The sequence below is a fragment of the Narcine bancroftii genome, chromosome 4, assembly GCF_036971445.1.
Source record: "Narcine bancroftii isolate sNarBan1 chromosome 4, sNarBan1.hap1, whole genome shotgun sequence".
Classification (NCBI taxonomy): domain Eukaryota; kingdom Metazoa; phylum Chordata; class Chondrichthyes; order Torpediniformes; family Narcinidae; genus Narcine; species Narcine bancroftii.
This window is the reverse complement of record NC_091472.1, coordinates 39,179,497-39,205,762: the sequence shown is the minus strand read 5'-3', so window position 1 is coordinate 39,205,762 and position 26,266 is coordinate 39,179,497. Positions and strand designations below refer to the sequence as shown.

General features: G+C 38.9%; 1 protein-coding gene across 4 annotated transcripts in view; it reads left to right on the top strand.

The window, feature by feature from the left end:
- Positions 1 to 26,266, top strand: part of srbd1 (S1 RNA binding domain 1) — a 360,487-nt gene that overhangs the window by 26,798 nt on the left and 307,423 nt on the right. For all 4 annotated transcript variants that reach the window (XM_069931091.1, XM_069931094.1, XM_069931092.1 and 1 more), the window contains 4 exons: positions 4,556 to 4,784; positions 7,344 to 7,631; positions 7,963 to 8,129; positions 8,918 to 9,035. In XM_069931091.1, the coding sequence (XP_069787192.1) occupies positions 4,556 to 4,784; positions 7,344 to 7,631; positions 7,963 to 8,129; positions 8,918 to 9,035 (802 nt within the window). The remainder of the gene's footprint in view (positions 1 to 4,555; positions 4,785 to 7,343; positions 7,632 to 7,962; positions 8,130 to 8,917; positions 9,036 to 26,266) is intronic.

Here is a 26,266-nt window from a genome sequence, read left to right as displayed (position 1 = left end):
TATGGCGAGCTCTCCACTGGCCACCTTGACAGAGGTGCACCAAAGAAAAGGTACAAGGACTGCCTAAAGAAATCTCTTGGTGCCTGCCACATTGACCACCGCCAGTGGGCTGATAACGCCTCAAACTGTGCATCTTGGCGCCTCACAGTTTGGCGGGCAGCAACCTCCTTTGAAGAAGACTGCAGAGCCCACCTCACTGACAAAAGGCAAAGGAGGAAAAACCCAACACCCAACCCCAACCAACCAATTTTCCCCTGCAACCGCTGCAACCGTGTCTGCCTGTCCCGCATCGGACTTGTCAGCCACAAATGAGCCTGCAGCTGACGTGGACTTTTTACCCCCTCCATAAATCTTCATCCGCGAAGCCAAGCCAAAGAAAGAAGCTCTACCGGAGTAGTTGCTACAATTGGTGACCTTGACTGCAAGATTCAGCCGAAGCTTGCATATACAGTTATCATGGATGTAATGATAGCAGTAGCAGCGGCTGTCACCACGCGGTGGGAGTTCACTTGCTTCCTTTTTGGACCCACCAACCTTTGGTATGGCTTAATCAGGCTGAACCCTGGTTTCATCTTCATGGCATAACTGCTGAGGACACAAAAGTTTGGCATGTTGTCGGGGCGTTGGACGCTGCTACAGCAGCTAAAGTGAGTGAATTTATTGCGCACCCCCAGCAGACAACCAATAAACCAGGTTCTGTCAGTTCCTTCTTGACACACTGGAATTCACCAGGCACAAGTGTGTCATGTGGCTTTTGAATATGGAAGGGCTTGCTTACAGTAATCCATGCGATCTGATGAATGATATGCTCGTATTAGCAGACAGTCATTCTCATTGCTTGCTTTTTGAGACTCCGTTCCTGTCAAAACTCCCAGGTCGTGTCTCAATACCAATAGCTAACATGGATTTCCTCTGTCCCATGACGTGGCCTGGGAGGCTGACAGACTCTACCATGCTTACATATAGCCCTGATTCACAGCAGATACATCTCCCGTGCCCTGCGTGCCACCTGTATCTAAGGTTTAAACAAAGGAGGAGAAACTTACAAACAGGCACCGAGAATTTTTTTAACCATCGCTGGTGGGGGGGAACAGTGCCCGTAGATGCATGCTCCCATGCGGCTAATACAAAAAAGGGTCGGGAAGCAACAGCCAGCTGCCAGTAGTGGCCTCGGCAGCTGGCACAAGTACTGGCCATCTGTATCTTCAAGATACCACTGGTAAACGCAAATTTTTCGTAGACACAGATGCTGAGGTCAGCTTGCTCTCACCAACGTAATTTGAGAGGACATGAGTGAGAAGACCTTGCTCTTCAAGCCGCAAGCGGGACTTCTATCCCAGCTTTGGCATGTGATGCATCATGATCAGGATAGGAGGAGCGACATTCCATTGGGATTGTGTTTTGGCTTCTGTCGCGCAGCCCATTTTGAGTGCAGATTTCTCACAATCCCATGACTTGATGGTCGGCGTGAAGTGGAGGAAATTAGTTAATGCCACCACTTTCCAAATGTACCTGTTGATCAGTAGCAAAGGGCAAGTTTGCCAGCTTAGGGTGCACACCATACTCAAAGACAGCTATGCTGCCCTGCTCAACCAATTTCCTGGTGTGCTCGGTCTTAATTTCATTATCTCCAAAACGGCCCATGGTGTGTTCCATTATGTGGGTGCCTCAGGCCTGCCGATTTACGCCAGGGATCGTCATCTCCCACCAGTTAAGCTGCAGCAGGTGAAGACAGAATTTACTGCCATGCAGGAATTGTGTACCATTCGGCATTCCAACAGTCCTTGGGCATCACCATTACACATGGTATCCAAGAACACCGTAGGATGGAGACCCTGCGGCGATTACCATATAACTACTCCTGACAGATACCCCATTCCTCATAAACAAGATTTTGCTGCCCATCTGTACAATTGCCGTGTTTTCTCCAAAGCCAATCTGTTCAAGGGATATCATCAAATCCCAGTCCATGCAGATGACATTCCTAAAACAGCAATTATTATTCCTTTTGGACTGTTTGGATTCTTTAGGATGCCATTTGGGTTGAAGAACACCGCTCAAACATTCCAGCGGCTTATGGATGCTTTTGGCAGGGATTTGGAGTTTGTTTACACCTACTAAGATGACATCCTCATCGCCACTCAGAATGAGCAAGATCACCACCTGCATTTACGGCACCTGTTCCAATGGCTGGATGAATTCAGACTTATGATCAATCCCAGCAAATGCCACTTTGGCAAGTCAACCATCAATTTCGTGGGGCACAAGATCACGGCCGAAGGTGTCTTTCCTTTATCCGACAAAATGAATGCAGTCTGTGCCTTTCTGAAGCCTACCATAGTTAAAGGGACTGTAGAAATTCTTGGGCATGATAAATATCACTGCTTCATTCCAACAGCTGCTGAATTCTTCGACCACTGTTTAGCTCCTCATTACGAGGCACAAGGAAGTTACGTGGACCACAGAGGCAGAGCTTGTGTTCACAACTGCCAAAGACTCTCGCCAATGCAGCAATCCTAATCCCAGTGCTGCCCTGGCACTCACCATTGATGCCTCAGATACGGCAGTGGACACAGTTCTTGAACAGTCTGTTAATGGCCATTGCCAACCCCTGGCTTTCTTTAGCCGTCACCTATGGCCATCGGAAATGAAATACAGCACATTTGATCTCTTCCAATATGTTTTGGAGGGTTACCATTTCCCTTCAGCAAAATATCGGACCCATAGTCAGCCAGGCAGCAATACCATTTCTGAATTCAGAAAGGATGTGCGTCATGTCTCAGGGAAAAACAATCTGGTTGCTGACGTGCTATCCAGACTGACAGTGCATCATATCCAGGGTGGTGTTGATATCTCTGACTTGGCCAGTGCACAGGCCATGGATCCCGATGTTCACCCATACAGTACTGCCATTACAAACCTGGTAGCACAACTAGACGGCCCAACTCTGCTTTGTGACACGTCTTTGGCTACCCTAGACCGGCAATTCTGGCATTTTGGAGGCGACATCTTTTTTACCAAGTTTGCAAGTTGTCTCATCCCTTCATCAGAACAACAGTCAAGCTCATGCCAACTAAGCACATATGGCATGGACTGAAGAAAGATGTTGCGCCGTGGGCCCTGACATGTACCCTCTGCCAGACTTCAAAAATTCAGCGGCACACCAAGGTGCCTCTCCAACCTTTCCTTGTGGTATACTGGCATTTTGAACATGTGCATATAGACCTGGTTGGAGCATTGCCAGTATCGCAGAATGTGCGATACATCCTCACGGTCATAGACTGATTCACATGCTGGCCAGAGGCCATTCCCTTGCGATCCAGCGACACAGACGTGCGCCAGAGCATTCATTGCCAATTGGATCTCGAGATTTAGAGTTCTCACACAAAACACTTCAGATCGCTGAGTGCAATTCACCTGTGTGTTTATGGATTGCCCTTGTGCACATTTGTGGCATACAACTGCATCACACTACAGCATACCACCTACAGTCCAACGGTCTTGTGGAAAGTTTCCACCGACAACTCAAGTCCGCACTCAAAGCCTGACTCACTGGGCCCAATTGGATTGATGAGTTACCATGGGTTCTGCTGGGAGTGCGCATCACCCCCAAGGAAGACATGCCTGCATCATCCGCGGAGATGGTTTATGGTTCAATTTTCTCTGTTCCAGGTGACATTCACTTCTCGTCAAACTCTGACCTGGCTGTGCTTCAGCAACTTCGATGTGGTGTCACAGTTAGCAAACCTATTCCAAACAACTAGCATGGGACCTCTAAACAGCATGTGCCTCCACCTCTCCTCAATGCTGACTTTGTGTTTGTACGCAGACAGGCCCCAGGAGCACAATTGCAACGGCTGTATGATTAACAGGGACGGGGGTTGTTTATACTTTGGACATTAGGGGGGCATTCATATCTGTTTAGTATAGACATACTCAAACCTGTACATGTGGATCCTACTTCCCCCGCCCCCCCCAATTCTTTGCCCCCTGCACAGGCGAGGAGGGTGTCTGCCAAAAGTGTATGCACCCAGTTCATTTGTTTTGGGTGCCGATTCTGGGGGGGGAAACGATAGTGTAGCGACCATGTAGTGGGCTGAACAGAAGTGTTGCTGGTGCGCCTCACCACCGGACGTGTGGAGCAGCAGGCTGGGCAATGTACTGCATATATGTGGAACTGCCTGCTGAATAGCGGCAAGCTATGCCTCTTTCTTGAAGGCACAGGCTCCCAGCATGTTTACTATAAAATGCCAGCCCTGCAGATTGGTGGCAAACACATAGTGACATCACCCCCGGGTCCCATCAAGCCCGGGATGGGAGGGATATAAAAGGATGGCAAACTCAAATAAATAGTCTTTGGTTGACTAACCTTATGTATGTATTGATTTAGTAGTTCTACCAGAGTAGTTGCTACAAGGGAATTATTTTTTGCTCCGGTTTGCTGTATTGACTTGCTAAGATTTTCAAATTTTTTAATGTTTTTATGTTAAATGAAAAATATGACCATATTCATTTGAATCTAATTTATTTTCATTTCTCCATTTTTTTTGTATAGAACTTCTGATCCTGATTCTGAAGAAGAATGGGTACCAAAAACCAAAGCTGCAAAGAAGTCAAAAAGGCTTATTGCAGAAAAACCAATGACGATTAAAAAGAACATTAAGCCTAAACTAGAAGGTACTTCAACAAAAAAAGCTACAGTGAAAAAATCTCCAGGAAAAACTGCTATTAAAAGGACCAGAAAGAAATTAACAGAGAAACCAAGCACGGACCAGGCTGTTATGGTGCGCAAGTTCTTGGATGTCATTTTTAACTGGGGAAAAAAAAAACAACTAATCATTGGACATGATGGTTTTGCGTTAATCCGGTGATTCTCAACCATTTTCTTTCCACTCACCTATCACTTTAAGTAATCCCTATACCGTCGGTGCTCTGTGATTAGTAAGGGATTGTGTAAGGTGGTAGGTGTGTGGCAAAGTTGAAAATCACTGCTTGAGACCCAATTGTTACTGAAATATTTTGCTTCAGGAAAATTGCCATTGGCCCATTTCCTTTGGAGTTATGAAACCGTGCATATAACGAGTCAATTAGGTACAATTAAAACAGTGGTTTTCAAACCTTTTCTTTCCTACCACATACCACCTTATGCAATCTCTTACTAATCACAGAGCACCTGTGGCATAGGGAATAATTAAAGTGGTTTGTGAGTGGAAAGAAAAAGGTTGAGAACTATTGCATTGGGATGAAAAGATGTAAATTTTTCTCACAAAATATAACAGGAAAACCTGAAATCGGCTATATGTAATGCTACTTCTAGCAATAAAATTCAGCGTGCTTTCCATGGGACTGAGGTGACCTGGGTCGTCTATCGGGGAAATTCTTAGGAGTTTGGGGTGCAATGGACAGGAAAGCAAGCAGCATCAGATTGCTCTAATAGTGTACAATGGAGAGGGGCAGTGGGTTCCCTCAGATAATAAAATAACACAGATTTGACAAAGGCTAATGACACTAGAATTTCAATTACCTGACATTTGTCAACCCTTTTATGAATATAGCAACTTCAATATTAATGTTCTCATGTTCTTAATCATTACTATACATGTGACTCATATTTTAGCTCCCAGTTCCAGTTATTCGCCGTGCCACACTGGTCCGTGATACCAGTCACACAAGTTGCCCCCTCTTTGGATTTTCTCTGGTCACTCATCTATCCTATGTTACTGACTCATGGTCATTCTGATCCCAATATCATCCTATCATTTGTTCCTTTCTATCCTTTACTCTTTAAACCTTCTAGCATTAGCTATTATATAAAACAGTTTTTCTCAACCTTTTTCTTACCTCTCGCCTACCACTTGAAGTATTCCCTGTGCCATCGGTGCTCTATGATTAGTAAGGGATTGCTTAAGTTGGTGGGGAAAAAAAAAGTTTGAAAACTACTGATTTAATCGTCCCTAATTGACTCGTTATGTGCACGGTTTCATAACTCCAAAGGAAATGGGACAATGACAATTTTTCTTAAGCAAAATATTTCAGTCGCAATTGGGTCTTGAGCAGTGATTCTCAACATTCCCTTCCTCTCACATCCCACTTTAAGCAATCCCTTATTAATCACAGAGCACACTGATGGCATAGGGATTACTTAAAGTGGGATGTGAGTGGAAAGAAAAAGGTTGAGAACCACTGATATAAAACTTGTAACTGAGAAGCCCACTGTGTAAATTTAAGAAGTTAATTTTATTTTTTGCAAAGTTTGGCTCATCCAGCACACACATAGCTCACATATGTTTATAATAATCTAATATAAAACAGTCATTGAATATTTGAATAAAAACAGAAAACGTGACCATTTGAGTAGTGCATTTTTTTCAAGGAATAATATTCTTAAGAACCTATATGTACACAGAAGCATGTTATACCAAGAGCTTAATTAATTTATTAATTAGTTGATGTATGAAACCTCCTGCCAATCCCGCCACAACACTGTCAAGAAAAAAGAAAGCAAATAACATACTTGGTAAATCTTAATCATGAGAGCCGAATGGAATACTGACTGTACATCTATCATATTGAAGCATAGTGCAGCTGTGATGGACGGCTTCATATGCTTCTGTGAACTTTCCCAATAAATTGATATGCACTCAGTTATGATGTATAGAAGTCCTCGATTTAATTTCCAGTTTGTCCTGTGTTTTACTGATTTCAACCAGTATCTTCTGTTTGGAAAATAAAATACTCTAATTCCTTCACCTAGTTTATCCAACAATCCATGTTAAAAAGGATACTCAGTGAGAATATTTGGAGATTTTTGTGATATTCCTTATTGCCCATATTCCCAACATAGATGAATAGGGTTTCAAGAGAATAATGATCACAAGGTGGAATAAAGAATTGTCTTTAGAACTCTAAATTATACACTATAAAGGGCCTTCAAAAGTCTGGGCTTAGAAAGGATAAAAAAAAAACTGCAGTCAGATTGACTCCAACAATGACACAACCAAACACGTGGAAGTAAAATTACAGTTTTAAAAAAAAGTCTGCAGATGTTGGGATCATGTGGAATACACAGGCATGCTGGAGAAACTCAGCAAGTCATGCAGGATCCATAGGAAATGAAGGGTGACCAATGTTTGGTATTAGGGACCAGGCCTGGAATGTTAGTTTACTTCCTGTGGCTGCTGTGTGACTTGCTGAGTTTCTCCAGCATGTTTTGTGCATTGAAGTAAAATTATAATTTTGTTCAGTCTGAATTTCAATTGTTGAAAGTGACAAAAAGATTGAATTTTAAAAAAAAATTAAAAGAAATTTGTCTTTGGGCATGACTCATGAATGATATCCCACAGAAAAAATTGCCAGATGTGAACAGCGATGAAGAAAAATTACCTTCACAAAGTGACCCGGATGTTGGAAACATGAAACATCAAATTCCAATGGAAATAAAAGTTGAACAGCCATCAACCAGTGGACAAATGAATGAAAGAAAAATCAAGGATGAAGATATAAGTTTTACGTGGGAGGAACCTGCTTTAAAGAAACAGAAGATTGAGAAAGACTGTGATGGGAAACCAGTAAAACTCCAAAGAGGGAATGTGGAGATTGGGGAAATGCAAATGAATTGGAATATAATTCAGGTATGTACTCTTCACTGTTTTTAATACACAGGCTTTGCCTTTTGACAAGGGTCTGTTCTAAATTGGAATATGATGTTATTTTTTTTGTAATAATTTTGCTCACTGTTGTCTGCCATGGGCATCCACATTACGGCCAGCTTCCAATATTCTCAGTGACAAAATCAATAAAGTCTAGTGTAGCTATTCATTCTACATTCCACTGATGCATATTTAGAAATATATATTCATTATTGCCTCAGCTATTTAATCTGTTTCATATTTATCTCAAATAAAATTGCTGATAATTGGTACTCATTTTACTGTACTCGACTGTAACAAATTGTGCTTTCAGGTTCTATCTGAGCAAACCAACTCAGAGGCTTGGGCTTGTGCAAATCTTATTCAGCTCTTCAAAGAAGAAAACACTATTCCCTTTATTGCCCGTTATCGAAAGGAACTTACTAATAATATGGATGCTGACACTCTAAGAGAAGTACAACAAACCTATGAAGAACTAATGTGAGTTAGCAGAACTAAATAAGCATAGCTTATTGTAAAGCTTCATGTAAAACTTTGAAAACTGTACTTTCTACTTGTGACAAGTTTTGTCTGATAATTTATTTGAAAGCAGTTTTTACTCTGTACTGCCAATTATTAAAAAAGGTTTCTATTTTTCTGTTAACAATTACAGGTGAATTGTAGTATTACATGAAAGTTTGGATCTAGATGTTGACAAGATTGTTAAATTTTAAAGTAGTATATAGTGATACATTTTTTGATTGTATGCCCTGTGGAGCAAGTTCTGCAAACACTGCTCTTTCAGACTGATTCTTCCAAATCCTCACAACTTATAAATTTTTCTCAACGTTCTATAATTAACTTAAATATTTTCCCCCTGTTAAATGACCACTATGTTTGGGGGACTACATCCCTTCTGTTTACCCTGTTTTTGTCTTTCAAGAATAATTTGAATTCAACAAAGGTCGATGCCTAGTACTTATAATTACTTGAACACTTTGTTTTTGAATTTAACTTTTCTTCAGTGGGGGAAGAGAAGGAAGGTATGAATCAATTATTCACCATCTTGTGCACCACATGACTTTTGCAACCCTGTTCTGTATTTTTTTTTTGGAAGAATTTTCTTCTGCCAACATCTTGAAGGTTTTCCACATTTAAGAGTTTTGACATTGATGACAATTCCTTGTATTGCTGAGATCAATTTGTGTTTGATTCAACTCACTTGTTTGAAGGGAATTAGTTTTCATTGTAAAGTTTGAAAAGACTGATGTTCGTTTTATTTATTTTAGGGCTGTCATTAAGAAAGCTCACACAGCTTTACAGAAGATAGCAAAACAAAATAAGCTTACATCTTGTATAAAAACTACTCTGCTGAACTGCAGGACTGTTGAAGAAATAGAACATGTGGTGAGTAGGAAAAGATACTTTTTAATTTCACATTTGAAAATGAATTTATTTAATTTTTCAGGAAATAAAAGTCTTGAATTACCAGTTTGCTGTGGTATGATCAAATGCCACTTTAATTGCATGTGAAATATTTATAGGTTGTTTTAACTTTTTTGGAATATTAGCAACAAATAAAAGTCCAGGAGAATGTCTTTGTTTCAGATTGCTGTCACTGCTACTATTTGAGCTTTGAAAACTTCAGGATATGTAGATCGCTCAATTACTTTTTGTTAAATTTCTCATCTTCGCAAAATAACTTGAATTAGTTACATCTACTGAAAGCCTGAAATGAAGCCTTGTTGGGCACTGCTGTCTGACAACATTTTATAACTAATCTGATTTCCAGACTTGGCCAAATGCAGAATATCAATATGACCTGGAAGTCAGATGATAGCACATTTGATCTCTGAGATCATACCCGACTCGCCAATGAATCTGGTACAGGTTGAACCTCTTTAATCCAGTGATGTCAGGACCTGGCCATTGCTGGATCACAGAAAATGCCAGAAAACCGAAATTGACCCTTAAGGGAACCCCCTATGTAAACATATCAAAGGTTGAACAAAACTTAAAACAAGAAATAATACTGAGGGCCAGCATGGTACCGATTGGTACATTAGTACAAACTCCTTACAGATCCCAGTCCTGATTGCAGCAGATTCAACCTTTACAGTGCCAGACATCTTTGATACCTCACTCTAGGAGTCTATTGTCTTTGTAGAGTTCAAGACAGCCACCAGTACCCAAGAGATTTGGTGATTAAACACATCAAGCACCTCCCAGAGATGCTGGACCCATTTCAATTCCACTATAGAAGAAACTGTTCCATAGACAATGCTGCATCCTTGTCACTTCACTCCAATCGAGCCCACCTCGATAACGATGCCTTGTATGCCAAGCTGCTGCTCATTGACTTCATCTTGGCATTTAATACGATCATTCAGAGGTTGGTGGAGAATCTCAATATTGCTCTCTGTAACTGGATCCTGGACTTCCTATCTGAAAGACTGCCATCTGTCCTGGTTTGTAGCAGAACCTCGAGCACTGTCATGCTAAGCATTGGCACACCAGAGGGCTGTGTGCTCAACCTGCTCTTGTTCATGATACTGACCCACGTCTTCATCACTGGATCCAGCTCCAACAGATTTGTAGATGACACTGTTCTGAGCCTTGATGACCCCAAAACCCAGCAGCAATAAAAGTTCACCAAGAGAAATGGTTATTTCAACAAAAGTTACTTTAAATTATCTTTCAACATGTAAACAGGATCAACTTTAATTGATTACTATTAAATTAACCTAACCTACTTAACCCCTTCTAATTCCATGTGCATATAATGTGTGTCCAAGTTCAGATAAGTTCTTTATTTCACGGACCAGTCTCATTTCTCACTCCTCCAAGTTTACTGATGGCAGGCAATTCTTATAATTTGCACAGAATTTGACATTTATAAATCTTCAGCAGGTTTTGGTGCTTGAAAGGTAAATGGTTACCACTCAGGAAGGTTCTTGTTGGTTTTCAAAGAGAGATTTGTTGCTCATTGGACACAAACTGATTCCTTGCGATAAGTCACAAGTTAAAGGAGCAGAAGCAGGCCTTTAGGCCCATTGAGTCTGTTCCGTGACTCTACACTAAGCTGAATTATGCTCACACCTAGTTCCAATTTCCAGCCTTTTCCCCATTTTTTGCTTTCTGCCTATCAGCCAATTTTCTATCCAGTTGAATAGCATCCCTTTAATTCTATGGACCTTCATGTTATTTATCAATTTAACATGCACCACCTTATCAAAAGCCTTTTGAAAATCCAAACATACAACATCCACAGCCTCCTCTTTGCCCATCCTACTTGAGGCTCCTTTTTAAAAACTCTTTATAGTTTTTAAAAAAAACATGTTTACTAGGACCAATCCTGTCATGCATTTCCAGGTATTCATAACTTCATCCTTAAGGATTGATTTTAATTTCTTTCCAACCACCAATGTCAGACTTGTAGGTTTATAATTTCCTTTTTTCTGTTTCCCACCTTTCTTATACAATGGAATCACATTCGCAAACTTCCAATCCCCTGGAAACATGCCAGAGACTCTTGATTTCTGGAAGATCATCACCAATGGATCTACAATCTCCATAGCCACCTCTTTCAAATTCCGCAGGTGTACCTTGTCCGGTCCGGAGATTTATCAATCTTTAATCCATTCAATGTACCTAGCACAAATTTACTAGTAATCTTAACTCTATCTAACTCTACTCCCTGAACCCTCTGTCTGTCAGAGATATTGCTAATGGCCTCCATAGTAAATACAGATGTCAAATATTGATTTAATTCTTCTGCCGTATCTTTGGAACTCATAATAATTTCCCCAGCATCGTTTTCTATCGCTCCTCTTTTATTCTTTATATATTAAAAAAAAATGTTTGTGTCTTTTTCTATAGTTTTGGCTTCCTTGAATGCCCTCCCCTTAGCTTTGTTTCCAAATTGCGCAAAACGGGGCACCGGGTGTTAATTTAGATAAAGACCATAGAAGAACATATCTATCACTAGCATGTTTTTATTTTAAGGTATAACTTTAAAATAAAACTGGCTCAGACCCCTATGCCCGTCCTCTCTTACCTTTGGTGGAAAGGTGACTCTTGGTCCCATGCCTGGAGTTCACTCACGGCGGTGGCTGACAGCAGGCTCACTGAGGGAGTAATAGCCATCTTCTTTACCCATAATCCCCGACGCAGCTGGAACCGCTCTGGTGCTGGCAGAGTGGTTCCAGCTGCCTGGGGAATTATGGGTAACGAAGATGGTCGTTTCTCCCGCATTGAGCTGTAGCCAGCTACTGCTGTGAGTGAACTCTGGGCTCAGCAGCACTGCACCCCTGCTGCCGCATTGGGGAAGGATGACTGGGGGCAGGGACTGGGGTGACCGGGGGTGGGGGGGGCGACTGATGAGTGACTGTTGGATGGCCGTGGGCAGGTGACTGATGGACGGCCCGGGGTTGGGGCGGGGGCTGCAAGTGAGGTGGTCTGGCATTTTTGGAGGTTTCTGGTGTTCGGTATCCCAGATAAATGGTTCGGCACCTGTATAAAATGTAAAAATAATAGTGAATGAAAAGGCATTGACTTTGGTTCATTGCTTATTCAGCAATCTGATGACTGGGGAAGAAGTTGTCCTTGTGCTATTGAGTGCTTGTCTTTAGGCTCCTCTACCTTTTTCCTGATGGAAGAGTGAAGAGGGTGTGGTCTGGGTCATGGGGATATTTGAGGATAGAGTCTGCTTTTTTGAGACACTGCCTCCTGTAGATGGCCTCAATGGAGTGGAGTCTGATGTTTATAATGTTGCAGGCCGAGTTAACTAGCTTCTGGAGTTTATTCTCAAGAGTTGGCGCCTCCATACCAGGCAGTGATCCAATCAACCAGAACGCTCTCCTGTTGTACACCTGTAGAAGTTTTCGGGAGTCTTTGTTGACATGCCGGATCTCCTCAGACACCTCACTAAATTTAGCCACTGGCTTGCCTTCTCAGTAATTGCATCAATGTGGAGGTGCCAGGACAGATCCTTGGAGATGTTGACACCCTAGAATTTGAAGTTCTTGACTATCTCCACTACTGAGCCCTCAATGAGGGTTAGGTCGAGTTCCCCTGACTTCCTGAAGTCCACAATCATCTCCTTGGTTTTGCTGACAATGTTTCTGTGATCACACTATTCAACAAGCTGATCTCTCTCCCTTCTGTATGCTTCCTCGTTGCTGTTTGTTTTTCTGCCATCAATTATGGTGTCATCAACAAACTTGTTGATGGCATTGGGATTGAGCCTGGCCACACAGTCATGAGTGTATAATGAGTAGAGAAGTGGGCTAAAGAACATATCCTTGGGGTGTGCCTGTATTAATCGTTAGTGAGGAGTTGATATCGTTTCCAATTTGTACTAACTGTGGACTTCTGATGACAAAATGAAGGATCCAGTTGCAGGGTTGGGGGGTGGGAGGTGGTATGGAGGCCCAGAGTTTGTAGCTTCTTGACTAGGACAGAGGGAATAATGGTATTGAAGGCCGAGCTCTAGTCGAAGAAGAGCAGCTGCATATAAGAATTGCTGTTTTCAAGATTATGGAGAGCCAGAAATATTGCACCTGCTGTGGAGTACTTGTGACGATAGGCAAATTACAGTCGGTCCAGATATTTGCTTAGGTACTTGTTAATTCTGACCATGACCATCCTCTCAAAGCATTTCATCACAGAGGAAGTTAGTGTTACTAGGTGGTAGTTATTGAGGCAGCCCACACTATTCTTGGCACCGGGATGATTTTTTTTTTGGAATTTTTTTTTCCATACATGTAATTAATCATTATATAATAAAGTATTTAAATTGAAATTTTTAAAATTGTTATATGATGGTTATAACTTCTCCCCTTCCCTCCTCCCAATTCTTTGTTCCCCCCTCCCTGTCATAAAGAATAATATATATATAGTATATTAAAATAAATGTGTAGTATCATGGATTTCCCCCACCCCCTACTCCCTGGGCCCCCAATACACTGGAGTAAATGGATTTTATATGATAATTTTCATTTTTAGGAAGAAGGTTAACACAGGACTTAAGAGACTGGAAGGACATTTCTACATATTTAAACCCAAAATTTGTATATACAGACTCCAAATTCGCAAAAATAATTTCTATTTATTTCTCAAATTATCTGTAATTTTCTGTAAAGGAATACAGGTTTGAAATTTTGCATTTCATCTTTCCATATCTAAAAATGAGTCTGATTTCCAAGTCACTGCAGTACATTTCCTTGCTACAGGCAATGCTATTTTAACAAATTTCATTTGATATGTTGACAGTTTTAGTTTGGGTCTTGTTCCTTCTATATTTCCCAATAGATAGACTATCTAAGTTTAATGGAAATACTATACCTGTAACTTTTTATAAGAAGTTTCGTAAATCCACCCAAAAAGATGGATTATCTTAGAACATGACCAAGTTGAATGCAGGAAAGTGCCTATCTCTTCACCACACCTAAAGCATTGATCTGGTACATTTGATTTCATTCTATTTAATATTTATGGCATTAAATATAGCTGATGTAAAAAAAAAAATTAATAGTGTTTGTCATACTATCTTGACATAGATCTGGCCATCTTATGCTCTCAATTGGAAATAACAGGACAAAGTGTGCTCGGTGTTCCATATTTATTCCTCAATTGTTCATATGATAACATTTGACCTTGTTCATTGCAATCCTTGATATTTTTAATACCCTTACCAAACCAGATAGTTAAAAATCGGTTATCCATTGTAAAAGGTATCAGCTGATTTTAAATCAAGGGCATCTTAGGTAATATAGTTCCTTTTATTCCAATTTCATCTTTTATTCCAAACAATAATCAAGTATTTCAACAATGGTGACTCTTCAACCCCAATTAATAATTTTGAATCCTATTTATTTATATCTCTCTACTTTTCTACCTACCTATCTATCTACCTATATATTCCTCTGCTAATCAATTTCTTATTTTATCTAACTCTATTTTGACCCATGCTGGTGTTTCTACTCCAAAGAGAGAGGTAAGAAATCTCATTTGAGCCACTTGGTAATAATTCTTAGTGTTTGGAACTTGAAGTCTCCCAGTTCATATTTCTGTTAATTTTTCAAAGAAATTTCCTTACATGTTTATTTAATTCTTGTAAAAAAATAACTTTTGTGGCAGTAATATTGGTAAAGTTTGAAAAAGATTCTGAATTCTTGGAAATATTTTCATCTTTATACAATTAACCTGTCCTATTAATACTATAGGTAAAGTCATTAATTTAAAAAAAACTTCAACTTTAAGTAATGGCAATTAATTCAATTTATATAGATTTTTAAAAATTGATGTCGACGTGAATCTCAAAATATTTAATCCCATCCTTTGGCCATTTATATTGAGCATTTATTTTTCAATGAATATAATCTTCTGCAAGAGGCATAATTTCACTTTTATTTTGACCCAGAAATCTTACCATATTCCTTCAAATTAAAGTGTAATTTTCACAGGTATGTCTCAGGTTCTGTCAAGTATATTTAAAACATCACCTGCAAATTATCTAATTTTGTTCTCTTCTTGACCAACCTTAAATCCCTTAATTTCCAAATCACTCATAATTACTTCTGCTGGTGGCTCTATAGCTAATATAAATAAGGACATATAATAAGGACATATAATATAATAAAGGACATTCTTGTCTGCTTGATCTCTTCAGTTGAAATGAAGTAGATATTTGTCCATTAGTTACTACTTCAGATCTGGGATCATTATGTAAAGCCTTAATCCAATTTATAAAAGTTTGACCTAATCCAAGTTTGTCCAGAACCTTAAAAAACTCCATTCCAATCAATTTGAAGCTTTTCCTGCATCTAGGGCCACAGCAGCACTTAAATCCTTTTTTGTGCCAAATGTATAATACTAAATAGTCTAGCCACATTATTTGCTGATTTTCTTTTTTTGACAAAGCCAATCTGGTCCATATTTATTAATTTTGGTAAAAATTTTGTCATCCTATTTGCTAGTATTTTAGCGAAAACCTTGTAATCTGCATTTAATAATGAAATACAGATAGTCCCTGACTTTGACTATAATGGGGACTGGAGGATTGGTTGTAACTCAGGTTTGGTAGTAAGTTGGATTTGCTCCACCACGCATGCCCAAGGTCAGTGGAACATTCAACAAATGAACCTTTAATAGGGACTTCAGGCTGCTGACGGGGAATGGGGACTTGGGGCTGCCTCCAGGAGCAGGCACCACTGTATACAATACTTTTAATACAAAATATGTACTTTTACAGTAGTTTTAATAAAGACTTTTAAAAAATAATTTTGGTCATATGTGTGGGTGGATGCAACTCACATAGGTTGGAAGTCATGGATTACCTGAAGGTCTATATGATGAAGGCTTCAAAGGATCAATTTTTTTTGGGTATCATGGTAATTATAACTGTAGAAAATGATTTTTGGGGCATGGCCATGCCAATGAGCTGAGCAGAAGTGCTTTGAAAGAGATCTCCACAAAAAGTATTAAAAATATGGTTTAACAGCTCAAAAAATCAGAATATTATCATCAAAAATGGATAAATCAAGTACTAAATGATCAAGGCAAAGTGAACAAAAATTGAAGTGACAGCACAGCCAGGAATGTCGAGTGGAAGGTTGATGAGGACTCAGCAGGGGCCTTGGGACCGGGTGAAGCCAGCAGAGCTGGGGAGTCAGCACAAGATATAGTCTCCATCCTGAACATGTTGGAAACTTTATGCAATCATTTTATGAGTATGGAATCAGCGATGAGAGATATAGAAATTAAATAAGTTGTGGAACACTTAAGTGAATGAATGACTCATTGAGGCTGAGCTGGACAAAACAAAAGACAGGCGCTGGAAGAAAAAGCAAAAAGATGGGACAGAGAAAAGAGGACTGATGAACAAAATCGTCCATATGGAAATTTTAGTAGACGTAACGAGAGAAGGAATAGAAGGAAAAGACACGGTGAGTTTCTTTGAAACATGGATCCCACAAATGCTGGGACAAAATAAGCTAAATGCAAAGCCTCAAATTGAAAGGGCTCACTGGACCCTCTGAATCAGAAGAACTGGCGACCAGCGACCACAATCAGTCCTGGTAAAATTTAAGTTACTGGGAAAAAGATGTGGTCTTGAGAGCAACAAAAGAGAATGGCCCATTAGTGGTGGGCAATGAAAAAGTAATGTTTTTTCAGAACTTCAGCCCTGCCTTGGCCAAACAAAGAAAGAATTTGATGAGGTAGATATAACCATGATCCAAGAACTTTAAATATTCAATAATTTATCCAGCCACACTGAGGGTGGATGTCTCAGAAGGCAATCGACAAATTTTAAAGAATAAAGAAGTAGTGAACAATTTTAAGAAAGCTATGAAAAGGTTAAAGTTGCCAGCTGAGAGGTCTGAAAAGACCATTTCAAAATGGGACTAAATGAAAGATGTATCTTTTTCTTTATACTAATGGTACTGAGTCATCTTGTTTTCACTGTTAAAAGAAAAAAAACATTGGTTTATATGGACAGCTCTGAAAAGACAAAGGTGGTAAGGAAAGCAGCAAGATGGGAACTCTGACTTGGGGGGGTGGGGGAGAGATGGTGCTGGGAGAGGAATGGTTTTAAAAGATAGCACCAAAGGGACAGTTTCGTCTCCAGAAAAATCCGTGGGCTTTTTGTGTGGGCTTCTGGGTACTATTGTTAACGTTACTATCAGAGCTAGGGATGTGTGTGCCTTTCTTAAAGGGGAAATGTATGTTTTGGAAATGTATTTTAATAGGGAAATGTTATGCCAGTATTTATAAGTTTGGGAAGATAATATTTGTGTGAGAAATGGTATGGATAAAACACTAAAGTTTATTAGTCTTAATATTAACGGGATAAACAGCTGTTGAAGAGGAAGAGGGTCTTGGCATACATAAAGAAATTAAAAGTGGGTATAATATTTTTGCAGGAAACCCATCTTACCAAATTGGGACATGATAAATTAAAAAAGAGGATGGGTGGGACACATAATATCATCTTCCTTTGGTTGAAAGGGAAGAGGGGTGGTGATGCTAATTAATAAAAATACACCAGTGTTAATAGAAGAAAACTTGATTGATCAAGCTATATGTTATGTAATGGGACACTGTAAACAGATGCTGTCTCAATACTACATTGTTTAAAAGAACAGACGTCTGTGAATTTATAAAGAGACAGAAATATTTGAAACAAATCTGGTGTCAACTAATAATAGTTTTCTAATATGGGACCGCGTAAAGGAGACAAATTATATCCTATACGAAAAATCTTAAGAGGAAACGTATGGCAGAAGTAAACAGTTTGGAGATCAATATTAAAGAATTAGGAAAAAAAATTCGGACAGGTCTACAAGAAGAACACAGATTACTGGAGAATAAAAAGCTTAGATGTAATACAATGCAAACATACAGAAAAAGCTATGTTAAAAATTAAACAGCAATACTATGATTTGGGTGCCCAAAGTTTTAACTTGGCAGAATAAAACAGAAGTCACAAGAATGACGAGAGCTATAAAAACAAACAGACACTCGAGTAAGCAAGTAGAAATTAACGGCACTTTTTGACACAATTGTACATATCAGAATTATTAGGAGATGAAATTAGGAGATATAGACAATTCAAAGAATTATTAATGGATGCTAGACATATCAGCTTCACAGCTTTTGCAAAAGCTTTGAAGAGTGCTCAAAAGGTTTCACTAATGGATTGTAGTTTGCAAAAGGCAATAGATGAAAGAACTTGTTGGCGCCGCTGCTGTCTGGAGGAGAGCTTGCTGTTGTAAGAGGGTCATGTGGTTTTGCAAGCAGAGAGTGTCAAACAGGCTTGAGAGAGATCACTTGTACAGTGTTGTACCTTCTAGACCAAGGTGTGGAAACACAGACCCTCCTGGAGTCATTCTCAACCACGATTATTTCAGTGTTAACAAAAAAGGAAAGAGACCCACAAAAAGCTTTGTCATACTGAACAATATCCCTGTTAAATTCTGATTATAAGATACTAGCCAAAGCATTGGCTAATAGGTTAGGACAATACTTGCCAAAATTAATATATATGGACCAAACAAGATTTTTTAAAAGAAGGCTTTCCCCAAATAGCTTTGGAAGATTATTTAATATAATACACATGGCTAAATCTGAATGAAATCCAAGTATTCCAGTCTCCCTAGAAGCGGAAAAAGCATTTGACAGTTTGGAATAGCCCTCTTTATTAAAACACAGGAAAAATTTGGTATAGGCAGAACATTTATAAATTGGATAAAAACTTTATACCATCAACCACAAGCTAAAATAATAATAAATACTCAGATGTCGTCAATGTTCCCCTTGTGTTGATCAAGCAGACAGGGAATCCCCCTGTCCCCAGCACTTTTTATTTTAGTGATTGAACCGCTGGCGGAGATCATAAGGAATCAGCATATAAAGGGCTTCAAAGTCAGTCAAGAAAAAAACAAAAATCAGTCTTTTCACCAATGCTATGCTATTGTACCCTATCAAACCCAGCTAAATCTTTGGAAAAATATGGAAGAATATTTGGCTACAAAACATATGGATAAAAATGAGATAATGCCATTGTAGCCGACTGCTACAATGAACACACACACACACACACACACACACACACACACACACACACACACACACACACACACACACACACACACACACACACACACACAGTGTGGCAGGTTAAGCTCACTCATTTATTAGGGCTGGAAAGGTTGCTTTTATCCTGTTCAAGTTCCCGCTGTTTTTGTTGATTGTCTGAGTCAACCATATGAATAACAACAGCTGGCGGGAACATCCATGCATATGAATGCCCTTCTTCCCCAGCCTGTTTCTGTTGAGTTAGCTGGGCAGCTTGACCAATGCCAATTTAGGGCTGTTTGTCTGATGCTGCCCCAGCTTTTACCCCCACCGGTTTGTTGTCCTGGAAGTCGCTTTAGCGATCACTGTGACTGCTGCCACACGATGTGCTGGCCCGATCCCCGCAATTACAGGCCGCCACACCATTAACAAATTTTGAATATGGAAGATATCAAAAAGGAAGTAAATTTACATGGAAGAAGGATGGAATAAAATATCTTGGAATAGTACCTGACAATAACTTGCAAAATCTGCACAAACTAAATTATGTTCCTCTTGGGAAGATAGAAGGAGACCTACAGAAATGGAGTCTTACTTTAGTGGGAAGGGTTAACTGTGTCAAAATGAAAGGGATGCCAAGACTGCAATGCCTTTTTCATTCGCTGTCTATTCCGTTACCTGAAAATATTTTTTAAGCTACTAAACAACCATAATATACAGTTCTTGTGGAATAGTAAGTTATTGTTATGAGCCCAGAGAACTCCAAAACCCAGCAGCAATAGAAATTCACGAAGATAAATGGTTACTTAAACAAAAGTTGCTTTTAGTTTTCTTTAAACATTTTAACAGGATCATTCTTTAACTTTTCACTATTAACTTAACTAACCTAACCTCCTCCTAATTCTAAGGGCGTGTGCATGTTATGTGCATGTGTAAGTTTAGAAATGTTCTTTGATTCATAGTCCAGTCTTACTTCTCATTCCTCTAGGTTTACTGGTTGCAGGCAATTCTTATACTGTGCACAGAATTTAACATTTATGAAGTTCACCAGGTTTTGGTGCTTGAAAGGTAAATGGTTACCGCTTAGGAAGGTTCTTGTCAGTGTTCACTGGACACCCACAACTGATTGCTTGTAACAAGCCACTTCAGTGTCTTGCTGAAGAAACTTGCCCCCTCAAGGTTCTCCAAATGATAACCTCTTGCTTTCAGGTCACCACAGAGTTCCTTTTTGTTTCCATTATTTCAAGAGAAACATTAGACTGCCAGTACTCTCTTCTTGCATGAACCACAAGGGCTTTGACCAGGCTGAACAAAGCATTCACAATCTTCCAAATGGGGTTTTTCCTCAAGCTTTCCAGCTTGGCCTGTTGCAGACCCAGCTGCTGCTGCTAACTGTAGCACTGCAGAACTGATTCTTTCTGCTTGCAAAAGCACATGACCCTCTTGGAACAGCAAGTTCCACTCCAGGTAGCCTGCGGCTCTGACGAGTTCGTTCATCTGTTCACTTTTTGTAAATAACATTCCATTAATGAAGTCTCTTGGGCACTCTCCAAAGCTTTTGCAAATGCTCTTGGCGCTGGCCTGTCTAGCATGAGCAGAGCTCCAGTATTTTAAATAAGATCTGTTTTAAAGTGTTTGTATGTGACTTACACTAAAAAAAACCCACCCCAATTTATCTCCCAAAAACATATTGTGAGAGAATATAGACATGTTTTTCTGAACTTAAACACACACACATTACATACACGTGCACTTAGAATTAGAAGGGGGCTAAGTTAGGTTAGTTAAGTCAATAGTGATAAGTTAACATATGATTCTGTTTTCATGTTTAAAGATAATTAAAAGCAATATTTTCTTAAGTAACCATTTGTCTTGGTGAATATCTATTGCTGCTGGGTTTTAGGGTCCTCTGGGCATGTAACAATATCTATATTCAATACAAACACAACATAATCTGTCACAGTTGGGGACACAAACTGATTTCCTCTGGTCAGTTTTGCTGAAAAAAAATTGCCCCATCGTGGGTTTTCCAAGTGCTAACCTTTTCTTCCAGGTCACCAGTGAGTTCCTCTTGTTTCCCTTATTTCTGGAGAAACACTCGAGCCAGCCATTTCCTCTTGTAAGGACTAAAAAGGTTTTGAGGAAGCTGAGCTCAGAACTCAAAATGAGGTCTTCAAAAAGCCTTCCAGCAAGCCATTTTACAGCCTCAAATGCTATTGTAGAACTGACTTCTCTCTCTCTCTCTCTCTCTCTCTCTCCTCTCTCTGCTTGTAAAAACCAAATGACTTCTTACAGGGCCCCAGACCCAATCTTTGAAAGATTTTATCAGTCTCTGAACGTGGCCATTATCTATTTCCATCTCCCTTTGGAGTTCTTTCCAAAGCATCTCCATTATCTCTGCAAACTCATTTGGAGCCTGAATGTCCAGGTTCAGCAGAGCTCTTGCATTTTAAGTGAAGATGTCTTTTGTGAAATGTTGCTGTGTTTGTGAAGTCACCTACACTTAACCCCCGCCACAATCTATCTTTTATAGACATATTTATCAATAACTATAATTATATAATATAACCCATAAACAATAGCCAAGAATTGCATTGGAAAAACTGATTTGGGACTATGGCTGGGAGAATTTCCAGATTAAAAAAAAAATTACCTAGTTGCACAGGCTAGATATCTTGCAGCCTTCTTCACTGAAGACACCCCCCCTGTCTTGGGTACAAATGGGAATGTACTCAGTGGAGGAGGTGGAAGCAAAGGACTTCATCTATAAATGGAGCTTCAAATCACTAAAGAAAAGATGGATAACTCCATTCTAATACGTAAAATTAGAATGTGGCAAGAAATTACTGAATGTATATGGGGGGGGGGGAGAAAGTAAGGATATCAATAAATACACCATTATGTAAAAATGTTTTATTGCCTATGAACATGGGCAATATAATCAATTTGTGGTATGACGAAGGTATAAGATGTATTAAGGATTATTTCATGGAAGGAACTCTTATGCCCTTTGAACAATTAAAACATAAATACAGAGTGGCCAATAGGACCATCTTCTTAGTGAAAGATGGGGACCAATGTTGTCCCCACCTAAAATTAGTGAAACTGACCAAATGATTTGGATGGGGAATATATCCAAATTTATAACACAAATGTACTATGCTTTCTAGAGCAAAAGTGCAAAACCAGGATTGCAGAGGTCAAGGGGAAAGATGGGAGTTGGACTTGGGTGTGATGATTTCAGAAAGAAGCTGGTCAGATTGGTGAACAGACATCATGACATCAATTAGGAATGCAAGATATGGACTGGTTCAGTATAATTTATTACATCTTACGCCACAAAAGTTACACAGATCCAAAGCTGAAATTTCAGAGATGTGTTTCTCATATGGGATTAAGACAGGAACTTTTACATGCCATGTGATCATGCGTGAATGTGAGGCCATTTTGGCAAGAAATCGCAGAAAAATTAACTAGGAGTGGCCTTCACTGGTGAACCGGAGCTAAATCAATTAGGTAATTTCATTGACATATGCGACAACTTTACCAAATATCAAATTTCATTTATTAAAATAGCAATAAAAATTATTGTGATCACTTGGAATTTTGACTCCTCTACTTAAAGCATGATGGACTGCAGAAATGAACAGCTGTATACCTATGGGAAAAAAATTCACATAACTTAAAAGAATAAATATGTCACTTTTGTAAAGGTTTGGCAGTCATACTTGGATCATAGAGGGGCCCAGATACAGTAATAAAAAGGAACATAAAAAGGTATAAAAGTGACATGTATATATGTCGATTTTAAATAAAGCTTAGTTTCTCCAACTGTACTCTTTAAAGTAAAAAATGTGTAAGCTTTGATGGTGAACATATCTGTATGGAAGGGGAGGAGGGAGGGACTGTTTTTGTTGCGTTTGTGAGAAAATGTTTAATATATTGTATATTTAAAATGTCACTAATTTTTTTAAATTCAAAAAGAAATTTTGGGAGAGTATGGATTTTTGATGCTTAATCAAGCATTTCCATGAAGAGGGATCAATAAATCTTTGAATTCTTTATAGAATTTAGGTGGAAAACCATCTTCTCCCGATGCTTTATTACTTTGTAATTGTTACAAGCCCAGAGGACCCCAAAACCCAGCAGCAGTAGATATTCACTACAACAAATGATTACTTAAACAAAAGTTGCTTTTAGTTTTCTTTAAACATGAAAATAGAATGACACTTTAACTTAAATCTATTGACTTACTTAACCTAATTCTAAGCGCACGTGTATGTAATGTGTGTCTAAGTTCAGAAGAGTTCGTTGGTTCACAATCCAATTTCACTTCTCATTCCTCCATGTTCACTGGTTGCAGGCAATTCTTATACTGTGCACAGAATTTAACATTTATAAAGTTTACCAGGCTTTGGTGCATGAAAGGTAAATGGTTACCGCTCAGGAAGTTTCTTATCAGTTTTCAGAGAGATATTTGTTATTCCATGACATCCACAACTGATGTACTTCCACCAGCCACTTCAGTGTATTGGTGAAGAAACTTGCCCCCTCAGGGATCTTTAGATGATAATCTCTTTCTTTCAGGTCACTACAAGTTCTTTTTTGTGAAACATTAGATAGCCAGTCCTCTCCTCTTGGATGAACTACAAGGGCTTTGAATAGGCAATCTTCCAAATGGGCATGTCTTGTTCCAGTCCCAGCTACTTCTGCTGGCTATAACACTGTACAAGTGATCTCTCTCTCTCTCTCTCTCTCTCAAAAGCCTGTTTGACACTCTGCTAGCTAAACCACATGACCCTCTTACAACAGCAAGATCTCCTCCAGACAGCAGCGGCGCCACAAGTTCTTTCATTTATTGTCTTTTGCAAACAACAATCCATTAGTGAAGTCTTTTGAGCACTCTTCAAAGCTTTTGCCAAAGCTATGAAGCTGATATGTCTAGCATGAGGCAGAGCTCCTGAATTTCAAATAAGATCTGTTTTAAAGTGTTTGCATGTGACCTACTCTAACAAACCTTTCCCAATTTATTTCCCAAAAGCACATTTATATACTATGTCACTGTAATGAACTCATTGCCTCCTTCACTTCTAATCATGTAATATTAACATTTAGTTCTGCTTGTTCTACCGTTCTCAGTCTAGGTCAGTATATCTGAGATAAATATCTTTCTGTGTATTTGTGTTCTCATCTTTTATCGACTGAGCTGTTTAATTTAGAATAAAATTTCTTAAATGATTCATTTATTTTTTGAGGTTTATTTACTAACAACATTTAAATCATTTTTGATTACATTAATCGATCTTGATACTTGCTTTGCTTTCAATTGCCATGCAGGTACTTTATGTGATCTTTCACTGAACTCATAATACCTCTGTTTAGTTCTTGTAATTGCTTTTTTTTTCTATATTTTTGCAATATATTATATTGAAGTTTTTTTTTAATTTGTTTGACCACATTTATCCTCAGAGCTTTTCTTTTAAATGACTTTTTCTAAAATCATTATTTCTTGTTCCAGTTGATCTACTTCTTTAATATATTCTTTTTTAATTTTAGAAATAAACATAATTGGGCCTCTCAAATATACCTTCAAAGCATCCATTTTACAAATTTATCAGTCACAGAGTTCAAGTTTATATTACAAAATAACAATATTTGTGTTCTAATAAAATTCCAGAAATTTGATCTTTTTTAATAAAAATGAATTTAATCTTCCTCTATAAACTGATTTCTGTTTATCTGGCATTACAATTGTCATTAATAAAGGCTAATGATCAGACCAAATTCTTGCTTAATATTCTTCGTCTCATATCTTACCCTGTAATTGTGCTGAAATCAAAAAGATAATTCTAGAACAAGAGTCATGTCTAGTTATATAAAAATAATAATCTCTCTAGGATGTATTCTTCTCCAAACATTTTTTTAGTTCAAGTCTCATTAATACCAGTGTGGCTATTGCTGCTTTAGCTCTTGATGTTCCTCTCGTGCATAGATTCTTAGGGTGGGGAATGGTAATATTTTGGTGGAGAGTGGGGCTTAAGAATATTTTAGTGGGACATAGGAATATTGTGGGAAATAATTAAAAAGTTGGTTTGAAAAAAAATAATGTTGGTGTGAAAGATGTGACTTGACAACACTGTCAGTACAACACAATTGTAATTTCCAAATAAAATCACTTTGCTCTTTTAATTTTCATTACTTTTTTTGCTCTTCCGATGTTTCTTTTATTTTAACTGTTGTTATCTTTGGTTAACATTATAGTTATTTTTTTCTGACCAGTCTTATTATCATCCATTCCAAATTATCTCATTGGCGACGAAGATTCCAAATTATCTGAGCAATCATGTTTCTGTCCATACCTCTTTACTATTTCAGTTCAGTAGTGAGTGAGACCTGTATCTGTATGTATCTTTGTGCACTAGCACATTGATGGGGGGCAGCCTGAGGGGGACGGCACAATCGGGGGAAAAAAATAGGGACCTCAGAAAGTAAAGCACAAAGCTAGCATAGTTTTGATGCACTCTATGCAAGAAGAAAATGTCAGAAACAGCGCTAGTGTTCTTTTGTCTTTTTTAGGGTCAGTATTCTTCCTTTGATTCGATCATTACTTTTATTACATTTTTCAATTCTAAGATGTAATAAAATATTGATTAATCTGTTTCAGGGAGCTCATGCTGTTGTATATTCAAAATGAGCAGACCAAGCAATTAAAAGATTCATCAATATTGAGTGGAGTTCTTGAAGTTTGGGTTTATACCTGCTGTACATGATGACAAAAGACAAAGGAGGAAAAACCCAACACCCAACCCCAACCAACCAATTTTCCGCTGCAACCGTGTCTGCCTGTCCCGCATCGGACTTGTCAGCCACAAACGAGCCTGCAGCTGACTTGGACATTACCCCTCCGTAAATCTTCGTCTGCGAAGCCAAGCCAAAGAAAAAAAAAGACATGATGACCATGCCAACAGACTAACAAATTAATTAATGAAAGCAGGCAGTCTTGAAGCTCATTTGAGAGTAAAACATCCTAACCATGTCAATATTTTAAATCACCAAAA